This window comes from Rhinolophus sinicus, linkage group LG12, assembly GCF_036562045.2.
Source record: "Rhinolophus sinicus isolate RSC01 linkage group LG12, ASM3656204v1, whole genome shotgun sequence".
NCBI classification, from domain to species: Eukaryota; Metazoa; Chordata; class Mammalia; order Chiroptera; family Rhinolophidae; genus Rhinolophus; species Rhinolophus sinicus.
In genome coordinates, this window is record NC_133761.1 from 51,152,862 (window position 1) to 51,167,727 (window position 14,866).

The 14,866-nt window shown below is 33.0% G+C and overlaps 1 protein-coding gene across 11 annotated transcripts in view; it reads right to left on the reverse strand.

Moving 5' to 3' along the window:
* CEP170 (centrosomal protein 170) overlaps positions 1-14,866 on the reverse strand; it is a 108,900-nt gene that overhangs the window by 79,258 nt on the left and 14,776 nt on the right. For all 11 annotated transcript variants that reach the window (XM_074316831.1, XM_019746818.2, XM_019746814.2 and 8 more), the window contains exon 2: positions 3,806-3,951. In XM_074316831.1, the coding sequence (XP_074172932.1) occupies positions 3,806-3,910 (105 nt within the window). In that variant the 5' untranslated portion in view covers positions 3,911-3,951. The remainder of the gene's footprint in view (positions 1-3,805; positions 3,952-14,866) is intronic.

Here is a 14,866-nt window from a genome sequence, read left to right on the forward strand (position 1 = left end):
AACTTTGGGGACTGAGGAGTGAAGGAGTGCGGATGTTACGTGGGGTCAGAAAAAGCAATAGCACCCTGCTTTAAAGGCTCCTCTGTGGCCTTCCTGGCTAAGGTAAAATGTATCATCTTTAATACGGCACCAAGGCCCTCCAAGATCTGGCCTCTTCTAACTCCCAAGTCGTAAACTCTCAAACTGTTTGCCTTGCTGGCCCATATGCAGACTACAAGGAATTATTTTAATGACTTAAACAGACACTGCATGTTATGCTATCTCCAATACCATGTACCACCCTCTAACATTCCATTTATTCATCTTTTAATATTAGTCAGCTGAAGCCATCTCCTCCATGAAGTCTTTCCAGATTCCTCATCCCCACCTTTCATTGCAGGTAGAAATGACCACTCTCTCTTTGTGTCCTGTGGCACACTGTTTTTATAATTACTTGTTTAGATGCGCCTCTACTTCTCCCAGACTCTAAGCACTCAAGGACAGAAACCTGATCTGCACACACGTCGATCTCATGGCACCTAGCATAGAGCCTAGCACACAGTAGGTGCTTAATAAAGGTTTGTTGGAAATAAAAGTACATGCTGTTTGGCCAATCGTATTTCATAAAAAATGGAAGTAGAAAAGTTTACTTATATAATAAAATAGCAAAAGTATTAAAGTTACAAAGTTCAAATCAACTTTTAAGAAAATTTCAAACTGGGTGACTTAAAAAAACAGAACCAAAACAAACAAACAGAAAAATGTGTACTCTCAGACAATTAATTATAAACCCAGAAAATTTTGGAAAATAAAAGTATTAAAATGTAGCAAAAGCATTTTTTCCTTTCCTGCAAAACAAACAAACAAACAAACAACAAAAAGCCTGCCATCAAATAAAGGCAAAACATAAAAAACAATTTCAGGCCAGGCACAATGAAAAAACATCAAGGACTCAAGTTGACTAATTTCTAACTAAAAACAAACACATGAAATGGTACAAATGATTACCAGGTATATGTCATATATGCTTTGGGTATGAAATGGCTACTTTTTTATTAATAACATCATTGTTACCCCTTATAGTACTGCTTTTCCTACTAAAGATCTAAGAGGAAGAAAAAGACACAGAAATAATACACGGATACTTACGCTAAGACAAACTTAAAAGATAGAGAGATTGCCATTGTGTGCCATCACCATTTAAAAATCTTTTTAAAAGATACTGTAGCTGAAAAATTATTTAAAACCCAGTTATATTTTTACAACCATAGTGATTTATCCTTTACTACGTGCCCCAAAGGACGAATGAAAATAAGTTACCTATGATCTTCAAAACATATTCCATTGTCCTCCTGGGGACTGTTCCTACATCAGTACGAAAATTATAATATTAAATAGTAAGGCATATATAATTTCATTAAAGTTTCTATTATGCATCAGAATAAAAACATGTTTAATTAATATGATTCTCAAAACAGCAAAATTCAACCATGGGTGCAACTGAAAATTGTATGAAGATAAAATTAGAATTTAGATAGGAACATTTTTCAAAATGTAACTATTTGTACAAAGAAGTCTTCAATTTATTACAACAGAAGTTTGTGCATGTTTACTCGCATGAGAATTAAGTTACCAAACCAATTTAGGTTACATGGATGCAGCGGCAGCAGGGTGGTAGAACAGAAAGACTATTTTGACTCTGAGCCAACATTATCAAGGTTCTAATACCAGCTTCCACCACTTAATGATTATGTGACACTGGCCCAGTGACTAAGTCTTTCTGAATCTTAATTTTACCATCTGTACAATTGACATGATTATATCTTTCAGAAAATTGCTGAGAAGAACTGAAATAACATAAATGAACATCAAGAAGTAGAAAATATTGTTCAAATGCAAGGTTCTTTTAATAGTAGTAATATTAATGCATTACTCAAATAAGAGAAAGTATAATTTTCATCCAATAATTATACTTGACACCTTTCATCCACGGCTAAGATTTATTTTGCATATGTCTTATGAAACACAGTATATCGTCATTCTATAGAAAGTCAAACAAGCACAGCAAGTATAATTTGCCAATGGCTTGCAAGGTAAGTGGTAGAATTAGAATTCAAATTCCAGAATCTCGTTTGATAACCTACTTTTTAATATCCAAGCACATTTCTTCTCAATGACCACATTTTTCAGACTACTTGTTTTGGAATGAGATGAAATAACAAAAAACATAAAACTCAAAAAACTTTTGTCATAAATTATCAAAAAAAATTTAACTGTAATCAAACAGATCTTATGTTTGGAGCATTTGTTTCCTTTTTGCACTAGGTTTAAGCCATGTTACCATCAAAGTATTCTTTAAAATGCCAATAAATCTACTTGTACTTGAAATCTTTAAAGGTAAGAAACTCCTAAAAATTATTCAGAGGCAGAGATTCTAAAAATCCAACAACTGGTTTCCTATATGATAAAAATGGAGAGTTTTAAACCATAAATGCAGAATTAGTTTAACCACATTTTACAAGATCTTTCATACAGTTATTAAAAAGGAATAAAATATTAACTACTTGTACTTCTAACAATTTAAATTAATTATCACAGTGACCTAACCAATGTGTAGAATGATTTCAGATATTTAAAGCCTTAAAATGAAAACATGAGTTCCCCCATCTGAACCTAAGATATGGTCCAGTTGCGATGGGCCTATATCCAAACAGAATCATTACTGCCTTTTCTCAGTTGCCATGCTCACCACTCCATCTCATGGAGAAGGCCAGAAAAATCTCTGTACTATTCTATTTCTCTCATTGAATTTGTTTAATTAAGGTGTCACTGTATATGCAACTTACTTGTATAGTCATAAAGTTGTATAGTTGCTTTACTTTTATTGTCTCAAAACTATAAAATAAGTTCTTTAATTTTAAAGCAAAAATATAATAAGCATATGCAAATTTGATTCTTCTAGGAATAATTCAGGGTTTCTCAATCTTGCCACTATTGATATTTTGGGCCAGGTAATTCTTTGTTGTGTGTGTTTGGCAGGGGCTGGAATAAGTACACACCGTATACTGCAGGATTTTAAGCAGTACCCCAACCTCTTCGTTTCTGCCTACTAAATGTCACTAGCAACCACCTCCAACCCCCACCATCTGTAACAACCAAAATGTCTCCAGATATAGGAGATTGTAGTGGGAAAGGCAGGATCCTCCAGTTGAGAACCACTGGGCTAATAAACATTTCTACTCTAAGTACTTGTTCTGAACCAAAAAAAGGGGGGCAGGGCAAGGGAATAAGACTTTATTCTAGATTGCTGGACCTACCAAAATATCTAAATTCTCAAAAATCTGAAGATCTGTTTTTCTGCTAATTACTAAAAAACATCTTAAAAGTATCTTTAGAAGTAATTCCTTTATACATAGTTCAATAAATATCAACAATGTTTAATTATACGCAAACTACTGGAAACATCTCTAAAAGAAGTAAACTAGTATCAGTATCACTGAAGTATCCACAATTAAAATTCAGTTTTACTTCATGCCATGCTAATTTTATGAATTATTTACAAGTCTAATTTTAAAACTGCATGTGATACTTCTTACTTAAGAATGAGCTTCTCTACTGTGAGCTCTCATTTTTCAAAATTTAATCCCTAAGAATTATTTTGAAATGATTCAAGGGGGAGAAAATTAATTAATTAAACTGGTAGCTAGAGCCAAAAGAGAGCCAGAAAGTTCCTATCTAAGTAGTGTTCTTCTCCAAAGAAATAGAAAAATGTTTTCTACCAATTCCAGGATTTGAGGAGACACATACAGGAGGCCGATGCAATTACCTGCAACATGAGCTCACAGTCATCTCTTCCAACAAAAATCATTTCCCGTGGCAGCCTGTGGCGAGTGCCTCCACTGCTCACCAAAAACCAGGATGTTAAGCTCATTTTCTGCTTAGCTTCTAAGTCTTTAGCAAAGCTACGTCATCCTGTAGAGAGATATTTAGAAAAACACACATTCAGATATTTTTAACTTTAGCATTGAATCACCAAACCCTGTAAGTAGGTCTCAGAATGGAACTGTATTTAACATTTACCCTTGATTACACAGACAGTTTACAGGTCCCAGGAAATGACATATCTACCAAATTCTCATTAGCAAAGTCCACAGACTCCATTAAGAGTTCAATTAAAAATAAAGAGATTAGGCAATTACTGTGGTTCCCCGAAAATAAGACCTAGCCGGCCGATCAGCTCTAATGCATCTTTTGGAGCAAAAATTAATATAAGACCCAGTATATATTATATTATTATATTATATCCGATATTATATACTATACTATACTATACTATACTATACTATATTATATGACCCGGTCTCATAATATCGTAAAATAAGACCGGGTCTTACATTAATTTTTGCTCCAAAAGATGCATTAGAGCTGATTGTCCAGCTAGGTCTTATTTTCGGGGAAACATGGTAAGTAGGCAGTCAACTAATAAACATTTATGATACTCCGGAAAAACTTTGGGCATTACTTATAAAGGTGTAGAATCCTCAAGCAAATGATCATATCAGAATGCTAACCTCTCAGTAAATACTACCAATATTGTACAAATGAATGTCTAACTTATAAATGATTTGAGAAAGACTAACTTCAAATGAATATATTTGATATCAGATTAAGGACAATGAAAAAACCAAAGAAATTGCTTCTCTGTCTACCAAGTGTAGAAGACCAATGAATGCAATTTCAAAAACATACAATTTCAATTTATCTGTCCTAACATGTAGTTTACTTTCTCTATACATTTTTCTAGAGCAACAATTCCTAACCTTTTTGTTCTTGGGACCTTTTTACACTCTAAAAACAATGTTTACATGGGTCAAATACATTAATCACTACCATACTAGAAATGAAAACTGATAGACTGGTATTTATCAATTTGTTTAAAATAATAAATTAATCAATTTCATGCAAAAATAACTAACATTTTAATAAAAAATAATTATTTTTCCAAAACAAAAATAATTAGTGATAAGGGTAGCACTGGTTTACATTTTAAAACATCTCTTTAACGTCCAGCTGAATAGATTTTCATATCTGCTCTGTATTCAACCTGTTACCATATATTGTTTAACCTGAAATATTTTAAAAGACCTGGCTTTAGTAAGTTGGAAAAGGGAAATTTATTTTAAGTCTTTTCTAGTAAGTGTAGATAATTTTCTTTAATACTATACTACACAGAACTACATACACAGAACTTTACAAGTGGTAGTTTTTTGAAAGTTATTTACAACACAGAATATGAAATTTTTCATACGATGTTACAAGAAAATCCAACTTCTACTTTAGAGGGATTTTGTAATATCATGCATTGGTCATTTGGAAAATAGGTATTGGTTCCCCGAGTTAGACAGATCTTCCAAATGATGACACAGAGTTCATTTTACTATTTAAAAACATGACATCTGTTAATTTCATCACCCATATCATCAGAAAAGTTTTTAATTACAGCAGGTTCTGGAATAACGTATTTTTGTTATAAATGTTGATAAGATGCGTATTATGTATATCAGTTAGCCTATGATAAAATTGGTTTAATTACATGCTGTTTTGCTTAAAGTACAGAACTTATCTACATTAAATGAGTACTTACTGTACCAGTCAGCTGTTAAGCTCATGGTGGCAGAACCAAGTTCCCTAAAATTCTAAATTTTTCTTGGAAGTTCAAATTTTATTGGGGAAAAAAATATTGTCAATTCTTTTCTTTGAAGTGACAGGCTTACTCTGTCTGCCAAATACAGAAGGTCCCCTGACTTACATGGTTCCACTTAAGATTTTTCAACTTTATGGTGGCATAAAACCAATATGCATTTAGTAGAAACCATACTTCAAATTTTTGAATTTTGATCTTTTCCTGGGCTTGTGATATGTAGTAAATACTCTCTTGTGAGGCTGGGCAGTGTGGCAGGAAGCCACAGCTCCCAATGAAGGGAATAAACAACTGATACTCGACAATGTTGATAGTATTTCTTTGGATATTGTGTTTTCACACACCATTGTGTCTACAAAACATGTTTCCTGCTTCTAGTGAGAAAAAGGCAATTACTCTTGAGATGAAATCAAGATAATTAATTGCCCAATTGTAAGCTAAAGTAAGTGTTTCGAGCACGATTATCTACCATACAAAGCTAACCTACGATGTTGGGAAAGCTGTGATGCTGGGAAAGTTAGGTATATAAATTCATTTTTGACTTACGATATTTTTAATTTACAATGGGTTTATCAGGATGTAACACCATCCTAAGTTGAGAAGCATCTGTACTCAAGTCTACAAATCATAGTCTGTCTGTCAGTCATTGTTTCAATTATAAATGATGTTCCAAGAAAGAAGTGGCTAGTTCAGCTTAAACTTAATGACACAAATGCTTTTTCTTGAGACAACCATGGTATTTTGGTATAGAGTATAAGTGCTTTATGTGTGCTTCCACTTAGTCATACAAAATATTTAAAAGATGTGACTCGAAAGTCAAGATTATGAATGTCATAATAACTTTTCCCTTTATTTCTTTTTTGCAGATTTTTTTTTTGTTATTTAGAGTCCAGTTTCTTTAACATTTTTTTCTGTTTCAGGTATACAGAACAACATAATAATTAGACATTCACACCTCTCACAAAGGGATAAACCCGTCCCCCAAATCTACTATCCCCTGACATCATAGATAGCTGTAACAATACCACTGATTATATTCCCTATGCTGTACTTTACATCCCGTGAGTGTGTATATATATATATATATATATATATATATATATATATATATACACACGTATATATGTATATCTGCTACTATATATGTATATACACACACATATATATATACATATATATTTAAAGCTGACATTCAGTATTATTTTATATTAATTTCAGATGTACAGCACAGTGATTAGGCATTTATATAATCTATAGTGACCCCTCAATAAGTCCAGGACCTATCTGACACCCTACATAGTTTTTACATTATTGACTATATTCCCCATACTATATTTCACATCCCTGTGACTATTTTGTGACTACCAATATGTACTCTCTAATCCTTTCACCTTCCCCCATTCCCCAACCCCACTCCCATCTAGCAACCATCAGTTTTTTTCTTTGTGTCTCTGAGTCTATTTCTGTTTTGTTTGCTCATTTATTCTATTCTTTAGATTCCACATATAAGTGAGGTCATATGGTATTTGTCTTTCTCAGTCAGACTTACTTAACTGAGGCATAATATCCTCTAGGTCCATGCATGTTGTTGCAAATGGTAAGATTTTATATTTTTATGGCAGAGTAATACTCCATTGTATACATGTACCACAATGTCCTTATCCAATCATCTACTGATGGGCATTTTGGTTGTTTCCATATCTTGGCTATTGTGAATAGTGCTGCAGTAAACATGGGGGTGCACATCTTTTTTTTGAATTAGTGTTTTGGATTTCTTTGGATAAATACCCAGGAATGCAATAGCTGGGTCATAAGGTAGTTCTATTTTTAATTTTTGAGGAATCTAATTTTTGAGGGATCTCCATACTGTTTTTTATAGTGGCCACACCAATTTGCAATCCCACCAATAGTGCACAAGGGTTCCCTTTGCTCCACATCCTCACCAGCACTTGTTGTTTGTTGATTTATTGATGATAGCCATTCTGACAGGAGTGAAGTAGTATCTCATTGTGGTTTTTATTTGCATTTCTCTGATGATTAGTGATGTTGAACATCTTTTCATATGTCTATTGGCCACGTGTATGTCCTTTTTGGAGAAATGTCTATTCATGTCCTCAGCCCACATTTTTAATTGGACTGTTTGGTGTTGAGTTATATGAGTTTTTTATAAATTGTGAATATTAACCCTCTGTCAAATGTATCACTGGCACATATCTTTTCCCATTCAGTAGGATGTCTTTTTGTTTTATTGATGTTTTCCTTTACTGTGAAAAAAACTTTGTAGTTTGATGTAGTCCCATTTGTTTATTTTTTCTTTTGTTTCCCTTGCCTAAGGAGATATATCAGTAAAAATACTACTAAGGGTAATGTCTGAATTTACTTCCTATATTTCTTTCTAGGACTTTTATGGTTTTGAGTCTTACATTTTCTTTTTTGCAGATTGATTCAAGATTTTTAGCTATTCTAAGAGAAATAAATTCCTAACAATAGTATCTACTCTCCATATTTCTACTTTGGCTATTTCATGCTCATTCTTCTGAATTCAAATTTCAAGTTAGATACTAAAAATATTGCAAGCACCAGTTATGATTCAACAGAAACTTAACATAAGGGGTAAATGTCTGCACAGTCAAGTTAATCTAACTCTGAATATGCACCTAGTCACTGTAGCAATGAAGAAGGTGTAGTTCATCCTGTAACAGGATATGCTAATATTTCCTTACCCTCAGGTGAAATGCCTAAGAGAATATTCTTGGTTAATGCATGAATTTAAAAAGAAGCTTGGATAAGGAAAACTAATGGATTAGTTAAAAAATTGGGGTTATCTGAGGAAGTATTTTGGAATACATTTGTTTACCAGTTACTCACTCTGCCTTTTATCAGGCACAATTTTAGGAGCTGATGATAAAGCAATGAACAAAACCTCTTTACCTTAACAGAACATTCTAGTGAAATAATATATAAATACACTAATATCAGTCATTGTTTTGCCCAGGTTAACCTTTACCTTGGTAAGAAATTCTATAAAGGCTACATAGGGATATCGTGGAAAAATGGGAACAGGAAGCTTCAGGAATCCATCCCTCCAGCTAAACAACTATTGAATTGCCTTAGTAACTATTTTAGGACTCTGGTGTCTAGTCAAAGAAAATCAACAAAATGACACATGAGAAAAACAAGATTATCAATAAAGAGAAATTATATAAGATGAACTCACTAAAGGGATTCAATAGCACATTTGAGCAGGGAGAAGAAAGTATCAGTGACCTTGAAGATAAAGACAATTGAAATTATCCAGGGTGAGGAACAGAAAGAAAAAAGAATAAAGTAAAATTAATAGAGCCTGAGGAACGTGTGGGATATCATCCAATGTGCCAATACGTACGTTATATTGGAGTCGCAGAAGAAAAAGGGATGAAGAAAGGAGAAGAAACAATATTTGAAAACATAATGGGAAGAACTTCCAAAATCTGAGGAAAGACATAAATATACACATTCAGGAATCTGAACAAACTCCAAGCAGGATAAACACACACACATTCACACTGAGATATGTTATATTCAAACTGTCAAAACTGAAAGAGAAAGACAATTTTGAAAACAGCAAGAGAAAAGAATTGTCAGGCACAGAATACTCAATAAAATGGACAGCTGATTTCTCCTCTTAACTCCTGAAGGCCAGAAGGCAGTGGGATGGCATATTTAAAGACTTGAAAGGGAAAAAAGCTGTCAAGCAGGAATTCTATATCTAGGAACTATCTTTTAAGACTAAATTACTATTAAGGCACTTCCAGTTAAACAAAAGCTGATGAAATTTACTACCAGTAGACTGGCCTACAAGAAATGCAAAAGAGAGGCTATCATGCTGAAAGGAAGGGATACTAGATGGTAACTAGAAGCCATAAGAAAAGAAAAAAGAACACTGATAAAAATAACTATATAAGTATTAATCCCGTACTATTGTACTTTGGGTATGGTTGGTAATTTCTTTTTGCCAATTTAATAGGCAAATACATAAAACAATATTATAAATGTGTTTTAATGGGAATACAATATATAAAAAGGTAATCTGTGACAGCTACAATATAAAGGGGAAGAGATGGAGGTGAATAGGAGCAGAGTGTCTATAAATGCTTGAGAGTAAGTTGGTATTATGGAAACTAGGTTATTGAAAGTTTAAGATGTTAATTGTAATCCTCAAGGTAACCACTAAGAAAATAACTAAGATAAACATATAGAAAAGGCAAAAAGAAGGGAGTTAAAATGGCACATTATAAAATATTAACTAAATCCAAAAAAAAAAAGGAGGCAACAGTGGAGGAACTGGGGAACAGGAAAAAAAAAACATAGCATACAGAAAATACATAAATGACCAAAGTAAATCCTTCAGAAATTACATTAAAAGTAAACATATTAAACTTTATTAAAAGGCAGAAAAAGGCAGATTAAATAAAATGACAGGATCTATCTATATGATGTCTACGAGAAACTATAGCTATAAAGATGCGAAGAGGTTGAAAGCAAAAGGATGAAAGAAGATATTCCATGCAAATAGTAACCAAAAGAAAGCTGAGGTAGCTATATTGGTGACAGACAACATAGACTTCAAATCAAAAAAGGTTATAAAAGAAAAAGAGGACACTATATATTGATTCAATACAGCAAGAAAAAAAAATTATAAACACATATGCATCTAATAACAGAGCCCCAAAATATATAAAGCAAAAACAAACAGGATTAGAAGGAGCAATAGATGGTTGAACAAAAACAGTTGAAGATGTTAATATTTCTTTCTACAATGAAAAACCCAACCAGCCAGAAGATTACCGTGTTTCCCTGAAAGTAAGACCTAGCCAGACCATCAGCGCTAATGCGTCTTTTGGAGCAAAAATTAATATAAGACCCAGTATAATGTAATATAATATAATACTGGGTCTTATATTAATTTTTGCTCCAAAAGACGCATTAGCGCTGATGGTCTGGCTAGGTCTTATTTTCGGGGAAACAGGGTAGTAAGGAAATAGATAACCTGACAACACTAGGAATCAATTTGACCTAACAAACATATATACCACACTTTACTCAACTAAGCAGAACCATATTCTTTTCAAGCGCACATATGGTAGAACATTCTCCAGGAGAGACCATTAAGTTAGGCCTAAAACAAGTCTTAATAAATTTAGGAGACTGAAATCTTACAAAACAACTTTCTCAATCACAACGGGATTAAAATTAGAAATCATTAACAGAAGTCAATCTGGAAAATTCTCAATATGTAGAAATTAATCAACACACTCTTTAACAACTAATGGATATAACTAACAATCACAAGAGAATAAGAAAATACACTGAGACAAATAAAAACAAATATAGAACATACCAAAACTTATGGGATACAGCAAAAACAGTGCAACTAGGATAACTCATGGCTGTAAATGCATACATTAAAAAAGAAAGATCTCACATCAATAACCTAACTGTACACGTTAAGAAACTAGGAAATTAAAAAAAAGGGAGGAAATTATAAAGATTAGTATGGAGATAAATCATATATGAGAATAGAAAAACACTAGATAAAAACCAATAAAAACAAAAGTTGTTTCTTTAAAAGATCAACAGAGATGAAAAACCTTTAGCTACATTAATAGAAAGAGAGACTCAAATCACTAAAATTAGAAATAAAAGTAGTAATGGGGAATTCTGTAAGATTTGAAAAGAAATCAACTATATTTCTAAAACTCTTCCAAAATATTGAAGATAAGGGAAGAAGACATCCTAATTCATTTACTGAGGTCAGTATTACCTGATATTAAAGGTAGACATGGAAATTACAAGAAAAGAAGACTATACCAATATTTTCTATTGATGGCAATAATCTTCAACAAAATACTGGCAAATCAAATTCAGCACCATATTAAAAGGATCATAAACTATGGTCACGTGGGATTTATTCCTGGAATGCAAGGACAGTGCAACATATGAAAATGAATCAATATAATAGAAATCAATTAATAGAAAGAAGGAAAAAATCCACATGATCATGTCAATTGATAAAGAAAAATCATTTGACAATATTCAAATCTGTTCATGATAAAAACACTCAATAAGGTAGGAATAGAAGAGAACTTCCTGAACATGATAAAAGCCAAATATGAAAAGCCCACAGCTAACATCATACTCAATGATGAAACACTGAAACCTTTGCCCCTAAAATCAGGAACACAAGAATGCCCTCTTTCACCATTTCTATTTAACATCGTATGGGAAAGTCCTAACCAGAGTAATTAGGTAAGATAGCGAAATCAAAGGCATGAAAATTAGAATGGGAGAAGTAAAATTATCTCTGTCCAAAGATGACATGATCTTATATGTAAAAAACTTTAAAGATCCTACCCAAAACAAACAAACAAACAAACAAACAAACAAAAAACCTACAACTGTTAGAGTAATTAATGAATTGAGAAAACTTGCAGGATATAATATTGTCAAAACTCAATTGCATTTTCATTCACTAGCAATGAACAATCAGAAAAGGAAATTAAGAAAAAAATCCATTTATAATAGTACCAATAACAATAAAATAGGGGATCAATTTAACGAAGACTTTTGCATCACAACAGATCACATGGCCTACAAAGCCTAAAATATTTACTTTTCGGCTCTTTACAGAAAAAGTTTGACATCCCTGCCTTCAAGTATCAATACAAGTTTTTAGTTTTACCATTTTGGATGAAAATATTTTAAAATATATTTCATATTTTCCTTACCATTTAGAACTCAAAATATTAACTACTGTATTTATCTCTTTATTGTAGTTCATGATTATCACTACTATCAACAATTATTAAAATGTCCTATAAAACAGTGATTTCCTCAGAATTTATGAAGGAATATGGGTGTACTGTCCTAGTACCTAGTTCTACTTTTGAGATCCTGTACTCACATCCTTTGTTTTTCCTGTCTTCTTCCTTTTTATCACTAGTCATTTTTCATTGTAACGGCTCCATTACCTCCTGCAAGGCCTTAAAAAGAACACAGGAAGTTATTTCCACTAGGCTCAAAATGAACAATCGGAATGAGAGCTGTGAATAAACTGCATGTGTTTTCATTTATAGGATCTGAAAGGTAGATTCTGTCACTGTGAAGGCTATAATTAGTTAATTTTTGAATTTTTAGTTGGTAGGCAGCGGAATCCTATAGTTGAGATGTTATTGTAAAAGCAAGTATCACCCTTCCAAATTAAAGAATTAATTAAGAATGCTAGAGTTCTTTGAATGCAAAGAAAGGAATTTGATACACCTAGGGCACTACTACTTATCTGACAGACAACAGAAGAACTTTATCTAATGAGGAATTTAAGAGACCAAAAGATTAGTCCAAAACTTCTTAGTAAAGTTTCAGGGATTAGGCCGGATAGCATACGTTGACCCATTAATCCTGAAATATACAATTAACATGTGTATGGCTTAGGTGTAGATTTAACAAGATGAACAGATTCAGAGTCTTAAGAGTTTTATACATTATTCTGAGAAATCAACAAAACTCTAAATACATGTGTGTGTTTGGGGTATGAGAGAACAGACAGGTAAGGGCCTTGATTACAAAAGTAAAACTTCTAGGAAATCTCACTTAAGAATTACGAACATTAAAACCTGTTTTGAGAAATGAATACAATTTTTTTTTTTGCTTCATTTAAACAATTTAACAATTTAACAGTTTAACAATATGACTAAAACACAATTCAAAACTTCCATTTGCTACACCAGCAAACCTCATTGTCATTTCTAGCACTGGAGTAACTTAATCTTAAAAGCCTACAATGTTAGATATGCAGACTAGACCTAATATAAAATTTTATTCGTCTCTATCTTCTGTGCTTATTTCAGCATTGAAGAAATCACAGAGTATGACAAAGTATAAAACAGACATTGCCTTCCTCTAAGGTTTTCTCCATGACAGAGTAAACCATTCTACTCTGTAGCCCTACAATACTTTGCTCTAACATCTATTATGCTATAATTTAAACTGTAATTTATAGCATTAATGATAGTGCACTGTTACTATACGATTATGTCTCTAGTTGGTGAGCTACTTGAAGGCAGGAAAAGTCTATCTTCCGCGATCTCCCCTTCTTTCAGTACACTTATTGAGAAACCAACCAAATCAGGCACTCTGAGCATTTAGGGTGGTGCACAAAGACAAAACAAGCAAGAAAACCTTGGCACAAGGAACTCATAATGCTGGTCAATTGATGCCATGACAGAGATAAGCCTAAACTGATACTAGAACAAACAAGTTATTACCCCAGACTAGGATGGGGGTGGTATAATTCCACATCAGCTTAGAGCTGAAATACAGATGTTTCTTCATCTCTGTATCCCCGGAGCCTAGTCCAATGCTTGGCCTCTACCGAGTATCTGACAAGCTATTTTTAATAAATAAATGAGTAGCTCTGGAGCTGCTACAAATCTTCTTGAGGTGAGGATAATCCTGAAATCTTCAAGGATACGGGGTTAGAAATTAATCATTTAACCTCTGCTACAATTAAGTCGAACCATTAAATTCTAGCTACGGCATCCCCTCTTCCGTTGTGTTTTTGTATATACTCATCATAGGATTCTTTTTAGCAGCATTCTGACAAAAGCTAAAAGCTCCGGCATCTGGAGGTCAGATAGAGATAAACACAGAACCAGAACCACAGTCCCATTTCTATATGCCTAGTAGCTCGAATTAGTTTTAAAAATGGGCTCACCTGTTATATCAGAGCTCATTTCACGATCTAATGGACTAAAAAGTTAATATTTAAGCTTTAAATTTTAGAAAACAAAATAAAAATTCTGCAGATGTTCATCAGAGCACACAGCTTCACCGTACTTTTAAGTTTCAACATCATATATATATATATACATATATATATATATATATATATATATAGCTTTTATTTATATTTAAAAAATTGCTTCCAGTCACTTTTAATTCAAATTGAGGACTGGTGGCAAGAAGAGTCTGAGTGCTCTTAATTACTCTCCAGAGTTGTGAGACAGGCAACAAAAGTGCACTTGATACGTAACACCATTACAGTGGAACTATGAAATAATACATCACATAACCAGCCCCACGGCAAAGGTCTGTTTACTCAGATTACTAGGTTTGAGGGGGAAAGGCTACACAAATGACGGTCAGTGT